Source organism: Carcharodon carcharias, chromosome 11 (assembly GCF_017639515.1).
Source record: "Carcharodon carcharias isolate sCarCar2 chromosome 11, sCarCar2.pri, whole genome shotgun sequence".
Taxonomy (NCBI): domain Eukaryota; kingdom Metazoa; phylum Chordata; class Chondrichthyes; order Lamniformes; family Lamnidae; genus Carcharodon; species Carcharodon carcharias.
Window position 1 is genome coordinate 21,397,229 of NC_054477.1, and position 15,326 is coordinate 21,412,554.

General features: G+C 42.6%; 1 protein-coding gene across 1 annotated transcript in view; it reads right to left on the reverse strand.

Moving 5' to 3' along the window:
- The window catches only part of LOC121283838 (interleukin-5 receptor subunit alpha-like), a 67,102-nt gene that overhangs the window by 33,493 nt on the left and 18,283 nt on the right, over positions 1 to 15,326 (reverse strand). Inside the window, exon 2 of the mRNA XM_041198617.1 lies at positions 4,239 to 4,393. Within this exon, the coding sequence (XP_041054551.1) occupies positions 4,239 to 4,335 (97 nt within the window). The 5' untranslated portion in view covers positions 4,336 to 4,393. The remainder of the gene's footprint in view (positions 1 to 4,238; positions 4,394 to 15,326) is intronic.

The following is a 15,326-nucleotide window of genomic DNA, read 5'->3' on the forward strand; positions in this document are numbered from 1 at the left end:
ATTTCTTTCCCATAAACAGCATTATTCCGATGCTGCCTCACCAAAGCTAGACACAATTTTAAAATCATCAGTTTGCCTTGGGTGATACATTTCTAGTTACACAAATATATTTTTACTGGCTACCTGTGAACACTGAACCAGTGACCTATGTGAAGTTGCTCATTTTGGCAGGAAGAATAAAAAAGCAGTGTATTACTTAAACAGAGAACGGCTGCAGAATTCCAAGGTGCAGAGGGACCTAGGTGTTCTAGTGCATGAGTCACAAAAAACAGCAAGTAATTAAGAAGGTTTATGGAATGGTATCCTTTATTATGAGAGGAATTGAATGTAAAAGTAAGGATGTAATGCTTCAGTTATACAGGACATTGGTGAGACCACATCTCACTATGGTGTGTTTTGCTCTCCTTACTTAAGGAAGGATATAAATGCATTGGAGGCAGCTCAGAGGAGGTTTACTGGATTGATTCCTGAAGCATGCAGCTTTTCTTATGAGGAAAGGTTAGGCAGACTGGGCTTATTTCCACTGGAGTTTAGAAGATTTGGGGAGTGGGGGTGATCGTGGTGATTTGATCGGAGTATGTAAGACCCTGAATGTTATTGATAAGGTGGATGTGCAAAGGATGTTTCCTCTGCTGGGTGAGTCCAGAACTGGGGGCACTGTTTCAAAATTAAGGGTTGCCCTTTTAGGACAGAGATGAGGAGAATTTTTTTCTCTCAGATGTTTGTGCGACTTTGGAACTCTGCCTCAGAAGGTGGTGGAGGTGGGGTCATCGAATATTTTTAAGGCAGAGGTAGATAGATTCCTGTTAGGCAAGGGAATCAAAGGTTATTGGGAATAGATGGGAATGTGGAAATCAAAACACTAACAGATCAGCCATGAACTTATTGAATAGTGGAGCAGGCTTGAGGGGCCTGTACTCATTGGAGTTTAGAAGGATGAGAGGCAACCTTATTGAAACATATAAGATTCCTAGGGGGCTTGACAGGGTAGATGTTGAGAGGTTGTTTCCCCTTGTGGGAGAGTCTAGGACCAGAGGGCATAATCTCAGGGTAAGGGGGCACCCATTTAAAACAGGGATGAGGAGGAATTTCTTTTCACAGAGGGTAGTCAATCTGTGGAATTCTTTACCACAGAGGGCTATAGAGGCTGGGTCATTAAATATATTTAAGGCTGAGATAGACAGATTTTTAATCAATAAGGGAATCAAGGGTTATGGATAAAAGGTAGGAAAGTGGAGTTGAGGATCATCAGATCAGCCATGATATCATTGATTGGCAGAGTAGACTCAATGGTCCCAATGGCCTACTTCTCCTATTTTGTATGTTTGTACCAACAAAATTCCAAGATCTCTTTCCTGCTTTGTTACCTCAAGCACATTACCACATAACACTGATTTCACATTAATGTTCTTCCACCAACTCTCATCACTTTACACTTAGTGGTGTCGAGTTTCGCCTGCTATTTGACTACGGTTATTCAAGTCCCCTTTGGTTATAAACATTGGCTACTGCATCCAGTTTGGCCTTACCTGCAAATGTAAGCACTTTGATAAATATTCTGTTCCCTAAGGCTTTATAAAAATGATAAACAGTAGAGGCTTCAACTCCATTCTGTCCTCTCCAAACACAACCAACTTTTTCTGTCTACCTTTCAGTCATGCACCAGTCTTGATGAATATCTTGGCATCTATCCATTCGGTACCAGTTATATGGGATACTGTTAAATGCCACAACCCAAGTAGACAACATTAGCCGCCTCATCTTTGTGTCATCAGCTATGTGACCTCATAAACTCTTGAAAATTAGTTAGACATGACGCACCTCTTAGGAACTTAAGATAGCTCTTTCTAATCAATCACAGTCCTTCCAATTGATTATAATTTGTAGTTTGTAATTTGAGGAATCATTCTTGCCTCTTAATAAAGGTGAGAATCACACATTTCTAATCCAGTTAATATTGCTTGATTCCAATGAGCTCTTAAGAAAAATCTTGCATTTATTTAAAATCTTTCACACCTGCAGGACACCTTAAAGTGATTCACAGTCAATAAAGTTATTTTTGAAGGGTTGTCAATTTTTAACATTGTCAGATATGGCCGTCAATTTGCTCCCAATGGCAAAGGGGATAAATGACTAGCCACTTTTTTTTTTGGTGATGTTGGTTGAGGGCCACGTATCAGTCACAACACGAAGAGTATTTCCCATCTCTTCCAATAATGCCATGGAACCTTGTACAATCACATGAGGGGGCAGCATTCCCAGGCCACCTGAGAGATGGTGCATCTGATAATACAACACTCCCTAGGTAATATACCGAAGTATCAACCTTGCCTATGTGCTCAATGGTCTGGAGTGGGGCTTGAAACTATAACCTTTTGATATAGATTAATGATTGCTTTCATCAAACCAAGGCTGACAGCCATGGATGTCAGCGAGGCAATTTGAAAAGCTCCTCAACCAACTCCACTAGCATCCTTGGATGGAAGTTATCACTACGCAGGCAATTAGGTTTACCTTAAGCTTCATGAACCTTTCTACAATGCCCTCTAGTGTGATGCTAAGGCTTCCCAGTCTGCACACTCCCACAGACTCATCTCTCAATTGAGACATCTCTCAGACTTTTTCAGTGGCAAACAGCACTATAACACAATAGTGTACTAATTCCACCACTTCCCTATCTTCAGACACCACTTCCCCAACTAAATAATAAATAAATATCCAATATACCCCAGCTTATACACATAAGTAATGCTTTATTAACATCTGCTACATTTCCTCTTGTGTATCTTTTCAAGTATTTGGGTATTACTTTGATTGATTTTTAGTCCTCTCTGCTCATGTTTCTTCACTTGGTATATTTTGTAAGGATCTTCTTCCACCTTATTGCTTCCATGACTTCCCTCTACACCCATCTCTATTTTGACCTTGACTGGTTTCTGGGATAAACTGCTTTTTGTAAAGTAAAGAATATCTCCTTAAACCTCACTTACTTGTCCTCCTCACCCGTTTCCTTAAATAATTCTTCCCATTTTTGTTTCTTTCCTGCAACATCTTAACTCTTCAAAGCTGACACTCCTGGACCACAGTTCCTTAATGAGTTTTCACTATTTGTTCTGTCCTCATTTCAACCTTAAAATCGCTGGAGTCCAAATGCTCCCTCTCTTCATGTACACTGATGATATCTCACCTCCACCTCTCTTGATCCCCCCACTGTCTGGAAACTGGCAGCCATCTTGTCTGACATTCAGTATTGGATGAGCAGAAATTTATTCCAACTAAATATTGGGAAGACAGAAGCCACTGTCTTCGGTTCCTGTCATAAATACCATTCCCTTGCCACCAACTCCACCCCTCTCCTTGACAAATGCCTTGATAAAGGTTGCCTACTACCACCTCCGTAGCATCAAATTCACCCCTGCTTCAGCACATTTGCTGCTGAAACCCTCTTCCATGGCTTTGTTACCTCTAGACTTGACTATTCTAATTCACCTCTAGACAGCCTCCATAATTCTACCCTCTATGAACCTGGGACCATTCAAAATTCTGCTGCCCATGTCCTAATTCACACGACCTCCCCGTCATCTATCTCCACTGACCAATATTGGTTTCCATTAAGCAATGCCTCGGTACTAAGGCATTCTCATCTTGGTTTTCAACTTCCTCCGTTGCCTTGCGTCTCCCTATCTCTGTGGTATCCAACACTACATGCCATTTGAGCATCCCCGATTTTAATTGCTTCAGCATTGGTGGCCATGCCTTCAACTGCCAAAGCCCTAAACTCTGACTTCCCTCCCTGCCTCTTTACTTCACTTTCCTCCTTTAGGGCAATCCTTAAAACCTACCCTTTGACCAAGCTTTTGGTCACCTGGTCTAATATCTTCTTAAGCAGCTCAGTGTTAAATTTTGTTTGATAATACCTGTTAAGCATCCTGGGACATTTTATTAGGTCAAAAGCACTAAACACGACTTGTTGTTTAATCTGGCTCATTGCTCCTTCCTTACCAGTTAGGTAGCAAAATCTACAAGGCATACATCAACAGCTTTAATGCGGAATTGTTTGTAAGAATGTGGAACATATTGCCTGAAAGCCCATAAGTGGTGATTAAAGGTGAGATAGGTACTGACCTGGGAAGGAAGAGGAATCAGGAACATGGGAGTGGGATTGAAAAGATGGAGCTACCATTGTTAAAAGACAATGGGAAAGCAGACTCTAAAGCTTGTAAAAGCTCAATACTCACTTATGTTTGCTTGGAACTCTTGGCTTCCATTGCTTGGCATAATTGGCAAAACAAAGGAGATTGCAAGGCAAGGTGCCAATAGGAACATAGTGGACATCTTCAGCAGAAATACTGCTTACTCTGAAATATGCTCATATGCCAGATAGTAAAGTTCCCTGAAAAAAAGGAAAACAATATCGTATTATAAAAATGGAAGAAAATTTGCAAGCATAGTTTTTAAATAACCGATTTTTACTGCTTTTTACGGAACTTAAACTCTTGGCTAGCAAGTAGGCAAGTGCAGTAAACTCTCATGTGAAGAACAGCATCTCTGATAGTGCAGATTAGTACTGGACTGGACTGTCAACTAGATTATCTGCTCATCTCACTGACTCAGCCATGAAATGTTACCCACTGAACCACATTAACCAAGTGGCTTATCACATAAGAATGGAAGAAGAAGCTTCAAACAGAAATAAACATGGAAACTACCGGACTAACTTTACACAGTGGTCAACGGAAACCAATGTATGACAGTCTTTTGCAGTGCAAAAAGTCGGCCTGGAATTTTGCTAATGAGGCGGGTAGCTTGGGCCAGGAAATTTCTTGGCACAGAGCTGCCTCAGGGAGCTGAAGATTATTAACTTTACAAATAAAGATTTTAAAATTAAGGAAAACATGGAGATGTGAGGGTTTGCATGAGAGACTGAGTTGTGATGTTCCTTGAGCTGGCACAGAGTGAGCTGCCAGTGAATGTGTGATGAGCTTCTGACTGTGTGACTTTAAAGTGTTGACATGGTTGATTTAGCCCGGATGCATAGGTGAGATCATTCATCCGCTTTCTGCACTGGCTGACCAACCTCTTCTGCACTGACCACCACCGTCACCACCTCCCAAACCGGAGTGATGAGATTGTTGGACCTCCTGCAGCCAGAGTAAGGGTAGGGGACATCACAGCGTGTCTCTAAAAAGCATCCTGATGACAGGTCACTGAACTCTTCCTGGCTTTCAGGGCCACGCCTTCACTGGAGCGGTCCTGGGCTGCAAGCACTGAGAATTGTTTTCATGGCTGCAGTTTAGATATGGGACCCAGAGTGAGGAAACGGTGAGGTAACAGCATGGCGGGCTATTCAGAGGCTGCTCACTCTGAGTAGGCATGTTTTATGTGGCTGCATAATTAATGAGGCGGGAAGCGGATGATAAGTCGTGAAAACCCACCACTGGGGCCAGTGGGTAAAACGTTATTTTTCATGCCTGCTACTGCACTTAGTGCAATTCTGGGATCATCCTGCCATTAGAAAATAATGGTAGGATTGGACAGAGTCAACAGGATACACTTGCCATAGGGGAAATGTAATGAAGGTTCACCAGACTGATTCGGGATTGTTAACAGGATATTCCTATGAGGGGAGATTGAGGAGACTGGACCTGTATTCTCTAGAGTTTAAAAGAATGATCCCATTGAATTGTACAAAATTCTTACAGGGCTCAACAGGGTAGATACAGGGAGGATGTTTCTCCTGGCTGATGATGAGGAGTTTGTTCACTCGATGGGTGGTGAATCTTTGGAATTCTCTACTCTAGAGGGCTATGGAGGCTCAGTCATTGAGTATATTCAAGACTGAGATCAACAGATTTCTCGATATTAAAGATATCAAGAGTTTTGGGCACAATGCAGGAAAATAGCATTGAGGCAGAAGTTCAGCCATGTTCTGGTTGGATGGCATGGCAGGCTCAAGGGGTGGAATGGCCTTCTCCTGCCCCTATTTCCTATCTTCCTATGGCAATAATGTCAAGCTTAAATGATGCCATCAAGCACTTCAATGAAATCCATAGCACCACACCGCAAATTTGAAGAACTTCCAGACAACACTTTTTTGCCTAGAAATCAATTTACTTTGAAAAGTTAAAGTACACTTACAAAGAAACATTAACATTAAACATTGCTAGTTTGGTTCTGTTCCTTTGCATTTATTGTTTTATGTATTTTGTTTAAGCTACAAAGTTGACATCATCAGCAATATCTTCTTTGAAAAGTTATTGAACATCCTGAGCATTGGGAAGCTGAACTAATCTAAAAGTTCAGTCCTATTCATTCATCACCTTTGTGCTCACTGATTTACGTTGACTCCCGGGTCAGCAATGCTTTGATTTTAAAATTTTATCCATCCATCCATCCCTATCTTAAAAACCCCCTGCAGACCTATAACCTCTGAGATATCCGTCCTCCTCCAGTCCTGGCCTCTTGCCCATACCAGAATTTCACTGTTTTATCTTTGGCCATGCCTTCATTGTCTAAGCCCTAGGATCCAGAATATTCTCTGTAACCTCTCCACTGCTTTCTCCTTCTTTAAGATACTCCCTAAAACCTATCGGTTTTATGGTGCCTGTCAATATTCTCTCCTTATGTGGCTCAGTGTCAAATTTTGTCTAATAATACTTCTGTGAAGTGCCTTGGGATGTTTTACTATGTTAAAGATGCTAGATGCTATATAAATACAGGCTGTTGTTGTTAAAAGTAGAAATTACTGTTAATAGTTGAAGGTCTAATGCTATTGCACAACAATCATCTGTTCATTATTACAAAGCAGGTGTTAACCTGTCTCTGTAAAAATGGGCAGCAAGATGTCACAAAAATGGATTCATCCACAAATATTGTTAAGAATAATCTCAATGTGACTAACCCATGCTGTTTGGGTTAATAACTATCTCCAGCGATGATATTCAAGTCACTTTTTCTGTCAGTCTCAGTAACTCTTTGACAATGTCGTTACTGCTTTATAAAATGTTGACGAGACCGAGGCAACAAATGGATGCTGTTGACATTATCATCACCATCTGATGTGGGACCGGCCTTTACAACGACAAGATGACATTGTCAGATTTTGACTAGGCTTTTGCTAGAGAGTGGCCGTGCTGTCTGGAGTAAAGGAAGAGCTTCCATGGTAGAAACTCAGGGTGAATGAATCCTGGCCCTTACCACAGGCACCTCCAGTCTGCATACATTGGATTCTTACACGAGCAGCAGCTCAGTGCTCCCTCCCTTCAAATGCAGACAACGCTTGACTTCCTCTTTCTTTGTTACTAAAGAAGTGGTGGCTTCCACCAGAAAGCACTTGCCGCTTCAAAAGTGCCAGCCAATGTTTACAGACTACTGGAACATTCCAAAGCTCACAAAACGCAGCCACAGATCGTGCAAACTGTTGTGATCTTTCAGTCTAATTGTATACCTAAAACAAAGATAAAAATCACACTGCATTGACATTTGGTACATGTTGATTCCAGAGAGTTTCTATGCCATTAGCCTGCGACGAAACCAACAGGCCTTAAGTACAAATCCCAAAGACTGACTGACATGGGTTATTTTCAAAATGGTTTGATAATTATTTATGCTCCAAAAATCCTCATAGTTAAGCCAGACAATTTGGGTGTGAAATTCAGACCCGTACTGCCACTGGAGAAGGTGCTACAGAAGCCGAAAGTCCTTCTGCCAATGCGCACTGTGCCTTGGGCCCTGCTGTAGCTGAATAGGTGAAAGTATGTCGAGGCACCGAGAGATGGGTGTGAAACTGGCAGCATTGGTAGGTGTGTGAGGGTGAAGTGGAATGTCTGAACGTTAGGCCTAAGGCCTCTGTGCCAGTGCAGATGATAGTTGAGTGGTAGAGATACAGTGTATTGAGCAGCATGAAAGGCCAGTGGTGTGATGGGTAGATGTCATGTGAAGATGCATTCACTGACCAAGACACCCATGTGATGTCATTAGACTTCGGGTGGCACTGCTGGAAGGTCCTCAGATCCAGAAATCGTGAATTTGTCTCCTTGACCATTCCCAATCCCTTCTGAGGGTGGCCCTTGAGAGTCTCCTGAACCCTGTGCAACTATGGGGAGGAAATTTCCGCTGGCGTGTTTGGTAGCATAAGCGGACAATATGGTGAAAAGACCAAAAATCAGTTTTATGCCATTGTGAAAGCTGTTTGCGATCGTCCACCTCACCCACCAATGGAGGGCCTTGTTTCCCACCGCTGCACGTTGGGAACATAATTTCAACATTTTAGCGTCTTGTGTGGTACTGGGAGTGAGGAAACGTTGAGGTGACAACGTGGTGTGTGATTCAGAGGCTGCCCACCAGCGAGACAGCATGTTTCCTGTGGCTGCATAATTAATGAGCCAGGAAGCAGGCAATATGGTGTTTAAACCTGCCATTATGGCCGGCAGATAAAATGTCTTTTTTCATGCCGGCTACCAAACTTGGTGTAATTCTGGGACAATTCCGGTTTCCCTCATTTTATCCACCTTCACAACTAAAGCTCCCAGCACAAGAATGTCTGCTTGTTTGATTGGAGCCCTCTCCAACTGCCCTGGTTTTCCATTGTCCTTGTTTAGAGTTGCAGCAATAGTCTTCAGCAGCAGCCTCCTGTGATTCACTTCAGCCTCTTTTTAAGATGCCTTTCAGAACAGCCCTTATGCCACATGATGTTAGTACATGCTGCTCGGTTCCCTGCTCAGCACAGAAGCAGCCAACAGTGCAGGAGCCACTCAGCCCAGTGCCATCTTAGGGTAAACAAGGAGGCAAAACTAAATGTGTGTGCTACCTATCTCCATGCCATTGGGTATAGACAAGTCGATGTCCCTGCACATCAATAATGGTGTGGATCAATTCCTAGCCCATTATGATTTTCTGTGCATTACTGGAGGATTACTGCAATGCTTGAAGTGTAACTTTTTGGATGGGAAGTTGAAGCAAGAACGTCTGCTTGTTAAATTGGATATAAATGATTCCATGACACTTGCTGGAGAACAACAAAGAATTATCCCAATGTCTTTCCTAAAATTCATCTATCAAACAATGGCACCAAAATGATTAACGTTCATTTATCGCATTGCTGCTGATAAGCCCATGACATAAGCAAACATAACTGCTGTGTTGTTTATACAACATCAATGATTACATTTCAAATGTAATTAATTGGTTGTAGAATGCTTTGGGACCAGTGTAAGTCTAAGTTTGGCTTTTGGTTCTTGATAGCATACTTGAGATCCTCTTAAGTTATTGAACATAAAAAAAAGAAAGTTTTGCTTTTATATGGTGCTTTTCACAACCTTAGGACTTGCCAAAGAATCTTAGCCAATGAAGCACTTTTAAAATGTAGTTACTCCTGTAATGTAAGAGGTGCGATAGCCAATTTGTTCAGGGCAAGCTTCCACAAACAGCAATAAGATTGATGACCAGTTAATCTTTCTGTGTGATGTTAATTGAGGGATATGTGTTGACTGGGACCTTGGAGAGAACCTTCTTCTTTAGAATAATGCCATAGTTTTTATTTTACGTCCACTTGACAGGGCCTCAGTTGAATATCTCATTCGAAAGGGAGAACCTCTGACAGTACAGAGCTGCCTCAAGATCACACTGGAGTGCCAGCCTGGATTTTGTGCTCAAGTCTGTATGACAGGAAGACACCTTGGAGGGCTCATGCTGTGCGGCAATATGGGTAGAGCTCCATAATAAGAAGGGTGCAGTCACAATGTTGGGCGTTTACTGTAGGCCTCCCAGTTGCTGGTGAGAGATTAAGGAACATTATGTAGGCAGATTTTGGAAAGATGTAAAAGCAATAGGGTTGTTGTAGTGGGTGATTTTAACTTTCTCTATATTGACTGGGAATCACTTAGTGCTAGGGGTTTGGATGGTGCAGAGTTTGTAAGGTGCATCCAGGAGGGCTTCCTGAGACAATATGTAGATAGTCCAACTAGGGAAGGGGCAATACTGGACCTAGTATTAGGGAATGAACACGGCCAGGTGGTCGAAGTTTCAGTAGGGAGCATTTCGGGAAAAGTGACCATAATTCAGTAAGTTTCAAGGTACTGGTGGATAAGGATAACAGGAGTCCTCGGGTTAAGGTGCTTAATTGGGGGAAGGCTAATTATAACAATATTAGGCAGGAACTGAGGAATCTAGACTGGAGGCGGACATTTGAGGGCAAATCAACATGTGGGGGGCTTTCAAATGTGAGTTGATAAGAATTCAGGACTGGCAAGTTCCTGCTAGGATGACGGATAAGCATGGCAAGTTTCAGGAACCTTGGATAACGAAGGATATTGTGAGATTAGTCAAAAAGAAAAGGGAAACATTTGTAAGGGCTAGAAGGCCAGGAACAGATGAAGCCGGTGGAGAATATAAAGAAAGTGGGAAGAAACTTAAGCAAGGAGTCAGAAGGGCTAAAAGGGGTCATGAAAAGTCACTGGCAACCAGGAATAAGGAAAATCCCAAGGCCTTTTATACATATGTAAAAAGCAAGAGGGTAGCCAGGGAAAGGGTAGGCCCACTCAGGGACAGAGGTGGGAATCTGTGTGTGGAGCCAGAAGAAATGGCACAGGCTTGGAGGGCTGTACTTTTCTTTGTTCTTTGTCTTTGGACATGAACTTTCTCATTCAGAGCTGAAAGTGAGACCCGTGAAGTCATGGCTATCACCTCAGGATTAGAATCTTTCTGTGTGGAAATCAGGCTGGGTTATTGTAGGGTTTAGGTTTACTCACTGACTGATGAATCATTGTGACCCCAGAAGTGATGCTATCTACTCCTACATTTTTCAGACTATAAGAAACAACATACTTGAAGAGAGGTTTAGGGTTTAATGAAGCTGACTACAAAACACACGTCTGCTATTTAACTCCAAAACATGAGATACAACCCCAAATATTAGCCATTATGCTGTGGGTTTATTATTCATGTCACAAACAAGGGTAACTGCACAAACCATGAAGAATAAAACCTCAATTTAGTTATAACTAGTTGCAGAAGTGTGAACATTAATCATCCTTTTGCATTCTAATGAAAAACCACAGGCTTGTTCTCATAATGCATTAGTTAGATGAGTTAGTGAGAGTTTGAGTCAGAGAGTGAAAGGCACGCCTGGGTTCTAAAGCCCATGTTGAGCCTAGAGTTCTAATTCAAAGCTGTAGTTCTATGGGGAATGGTGGCAGTGGGGGTAGGAAAGGAACAGGTGGCACCCACTTTATGATTATTAACAACAACAACTTGCAAATAATATAGCACCTTTAATGCAGTAAAACATCCCAAGGTACTTCGCAGGAGCATTGTCAAACAAAAGCTGACAACTGGCCAGATAAGGAGATAATAGGGCCGATGACAGGGAGCAGAGAGTAGGGATAAATGGGTCATTTTCGGATTGGCAAGCTATAACTAGTAGGGTGCCACAGAGATCAGTGCTGGGGCCTCAATTATTTACAATATACACCAATGAGTTGGATGAATGGATCGAAAGTATGGTAGCTAAATTTGACAATGGCACAAAGATAATTGGGAAAGTAAGTTGTGAATGGGAGGTAAAGAGTTTACAAAGGGATAGGTTAAGATAGATGGGTTAAGTGAGTGGGCAAACATTTGGAAGATGGAATATAATGTGAGAAAATGTGAACTTGTCCACTTTGGCAGGAAGAATATAAAAGTAGTATGTTACTTAAATGGAGAGAGGTTGCAGAACTCTCCGGAACAAAGAGATCTGGGTGTCCTGGTACATGAATATCAAAAAGTTAATATGCAGATACAGTGAATGATTAGGAAGGCAAATGAAATGTTGTTTATTGCAAGGGCAATGGAATATAAAAGTAGAGAAGTTTTACAGCAACTGTATAATGCATTGGTCAGACCACATCTGGTTTGTTAAATTGGGGTGTACATGAAGTTGGAATTGTAGGAGCGCTGATATCTCAAATGGTGCGATCAACCATACAAAAGGCTGCACTGAGGTCAGGAAGGATGTGGAGCAATAGTTTACTTCCATCACAGTTCCAAGGAATGTCATTCGTGACTTTGATAAGAGGTTTCTTGGTACTGTGGCAGAGGTGGAAACCTCATTGGAGGGATTCAAATATGGAGTTCCAATAATGATGGGGCACAGATTTGTGAGGGGACAATGGGTTCAAGGACTTCTGGGTGGAAAAGGAGCTTGGATATGGGACAGTAGTTTGCAATGACAGAGGGGTCAAGGGTCATTTTTTGTGAGGAGCTGGGTGAATGGGGAGGGTGACAGTTAATAATATCAGCTATTGGGGCCAAGAAGGGAATTTGGGGCTGTCATTGGTTTAGTGGGAATAGGGCCAAGGGAACAGGATATGGATCCCATGGACAAGATGAGCTCAGAGAGGGCATGAGGGGAGATAGGAGATGTACTAGAGAAAGATGTGAGCTCAAGAGTGGGGGGAGTCTTCGGGGAAATTTGGTTCATGGGCTAGAGAAAGGGAGGGAATTGGCAGAGGCAGCTGAATGGATGATCTCAATTATAGTGACAAAGAAGTTCTTGAGTTCCCCACACTTGAGGCAGAATTTTTCCATTGGCGAGCTGGGGGCAGGGCCCGCTCGCCGACGTGAAAATGACACAGGATGACATCAGGAGGAACCCCCGACGCCATCTCGCCCCATTTAAATATTCAGGAAGGCTGGGTGACAGCGCGATCAGCTGTCCACCCGCCGACCTGTCAATGGCCAATTGTGGCGATTGACAAGGTAGTCAAACCAATTAAAGGCCCTGCCTGTCTAACCTTAAGATTGGCGGGCAAGCCAGGACCCCCAGTGGGGCTTCTGAAAAAACATGAAACCTCACCCATTGTCACATGAGGGGGACATGTTAATAATTTTTTTATTTTTCTATTTTTAAACTTTCAAATCCTTTCAGCACTCTCCCTGAGGCAGCATTTAGCCTCAGGGAGATGTGCGCTCTGGCAGTTGGGGAAATCCCGCCCCCCATCCACCCCCCCTCCCCCCCCCACCCCACCCCTCACCGCACAGGGAGCGCATAGCGCTTCCCGCTGGGCAGCCCACTGGGCAGGCCAACTTAAAATGCCAGTGGAGCCCGCCCACCCATCAAGGGCAAAATTCTGCCCTTGATGTTGGAGGGGGGGTGGTGAGAATAGAGGAGACAGGGAAAAGGGGTTTGCAAAGACCATTTTCAGTAAAGGAAAGAATGTGGGGGTTGTATTTGCATTCCACGATGATCTGCCAAAAGTGGGTTGTTTTGGCAGAGGAACACAGCACTCATTAGTACTTTATGTGATCCAGCCAGACCTGGTGATGAATGGCTAAATCAATTGCCCACCATATGTATTCTGTTACAAATGTGAGATTTTATAAGATTATTGCATTTTGGTTCTGGGCTTCTAACTTAGGGTAAAATGGAGGAATGAAGGGGCAGTCTGAGATTTTCTGAATTCTGCTGATAGTAAACCTGAGTGTTTTTTTAAAGATTAAAGGGAGGCCCAGGTTGTTTCACTGGGAGGAAGGTGCAAGGTGTTCACACTTGTAGACAACGGCAGAAGCACCTGTGCTGACAGTGGATAGACTATTAGCCTCTAAAGTCCCAGGAAGACGTAAAGAATGTCAGGTTTTGTAACCAGTTATACTTGAACTGTGAGATGGCTTTGTAGGTTCGGACCCATCTGTAGGATTGAAGATGATTGCATTGTCAAGGACTTTCTCTGTGATTAGGTAGCTGGAGCTAGATGACCTATAGGATGCCCAAAGCTCCACTTCAAGGATGTTTGCAAGTGTGACATGAAGACCCTAGGCATAACTAGCTAAGAATCATTAGTTAAGGACAACACCTCCTGTGGGCTGGCATGCACCACCAGTGGCTGCAGTGGCTTGGCAACAGATGCCAATGCCGAAAACAGCTCAGATGAACTTGGTAGCTTCAACTTGTGGTGCTTGAAGCTGAACCTGCCTCTCAAGGATTGGCCTTTTCAGCCAACAGCACAGGTCCACCATATGAAGATAACCCACCTAGAATGGATTTGTTTGCTGCGTTTCCATCATCTTTCATAGTTGAATACCAGGAAGTAATACTTTAACTGTCTATTTAATTACAAGATAGAATGCGGATTGGACTCTAAATGATAGCTAATCATCATGTCTACCTGGATACAAGACCCATGTGATTCATATTATCATAGCGATTGGCTTTGAGAGAGGTAGAGCGCATGGGAAACCATTGTAGGATTAGATTACATGGTTCTCCTAAAAGATATCCTGAATTTCACAGACAGTGAAGTCCATCAGGATCCGAGAGAGAGCAAGAGGGAAGGAGCAGATAGAGGTGACAAGTCTCTACGGTTCACCACAAAGGAATACAGGTGGGAGCTTGTGCTCACATTGAATATCCAAACATACAAACATATGAATTAGGAGCTGGAGTAGGCTACTCAGCATCTCAAGCCTGCTCTGCCATTTAATAAGGTCATGGCTGATCTGATTGTAACCTCAACTCCACATTTCCACCTACACCCATAACCTTTCACCCCCTTGCTTATCACGAACCTGTCTAACTCTGCCTTAAAAATATTCAAAGATTCTCTTTTCACTGCCTTTTGAAGAAGAGTTCCAAAGACTCATGGCCCTCTGAGAGAAAAAAATTCTTCTCATTTCTATCTTAAATGGATGACCCCTTATTTTTGAACAGTGACTCCTAGTTATAGATTTTCCCACAAGAGGAAATGCCCCCTTCACATCCACCTTGTCAAGACCCCTCAGGATTTTATATGTTTCAGTCAAGTCGCCTCCTACTCTTCTAAACTTCAACGGATATTCGCTTAGCCTGTCCCACCTTTCCTCAAAAGACAACCCACCCATTCCAGGTATTGTCTCATAAGCTTTCTCTGAACTGCATCCATTGTATTCACATCCTTCCTTAAATAAGGAAACAATACTGTATGCAATTCTTTAGGAGTGGTCTCATTAATGCCCTATATAACTGAAGCACGGCCTCCATACTTTTGTATTCAGTTCCCCTCGCAATAAACAATAACATTCATAATAGCTTTCATAATTACTTGCTGTACCTGCATACTAACCTTTTGCAATTCATTTACTAGGCTACCCTACATTAAAATCGTTAGGATACCTAGAACAAAATCATGAGGATTTAAAATGAGGTTGGAAGATTCGCCTAGCTTGAGTTAAAGGGAGTGTCTCCGGGAAAACCCTCACCTTAAAAAAACATTCTGGGGTTAAAAGTTACCAGGTTGCAAAATGAACAGAATGGAAGTGAATCTTTGGGAGTTAATAATTACCTTGGACTGGTTCCATGAGAATTGAATGTC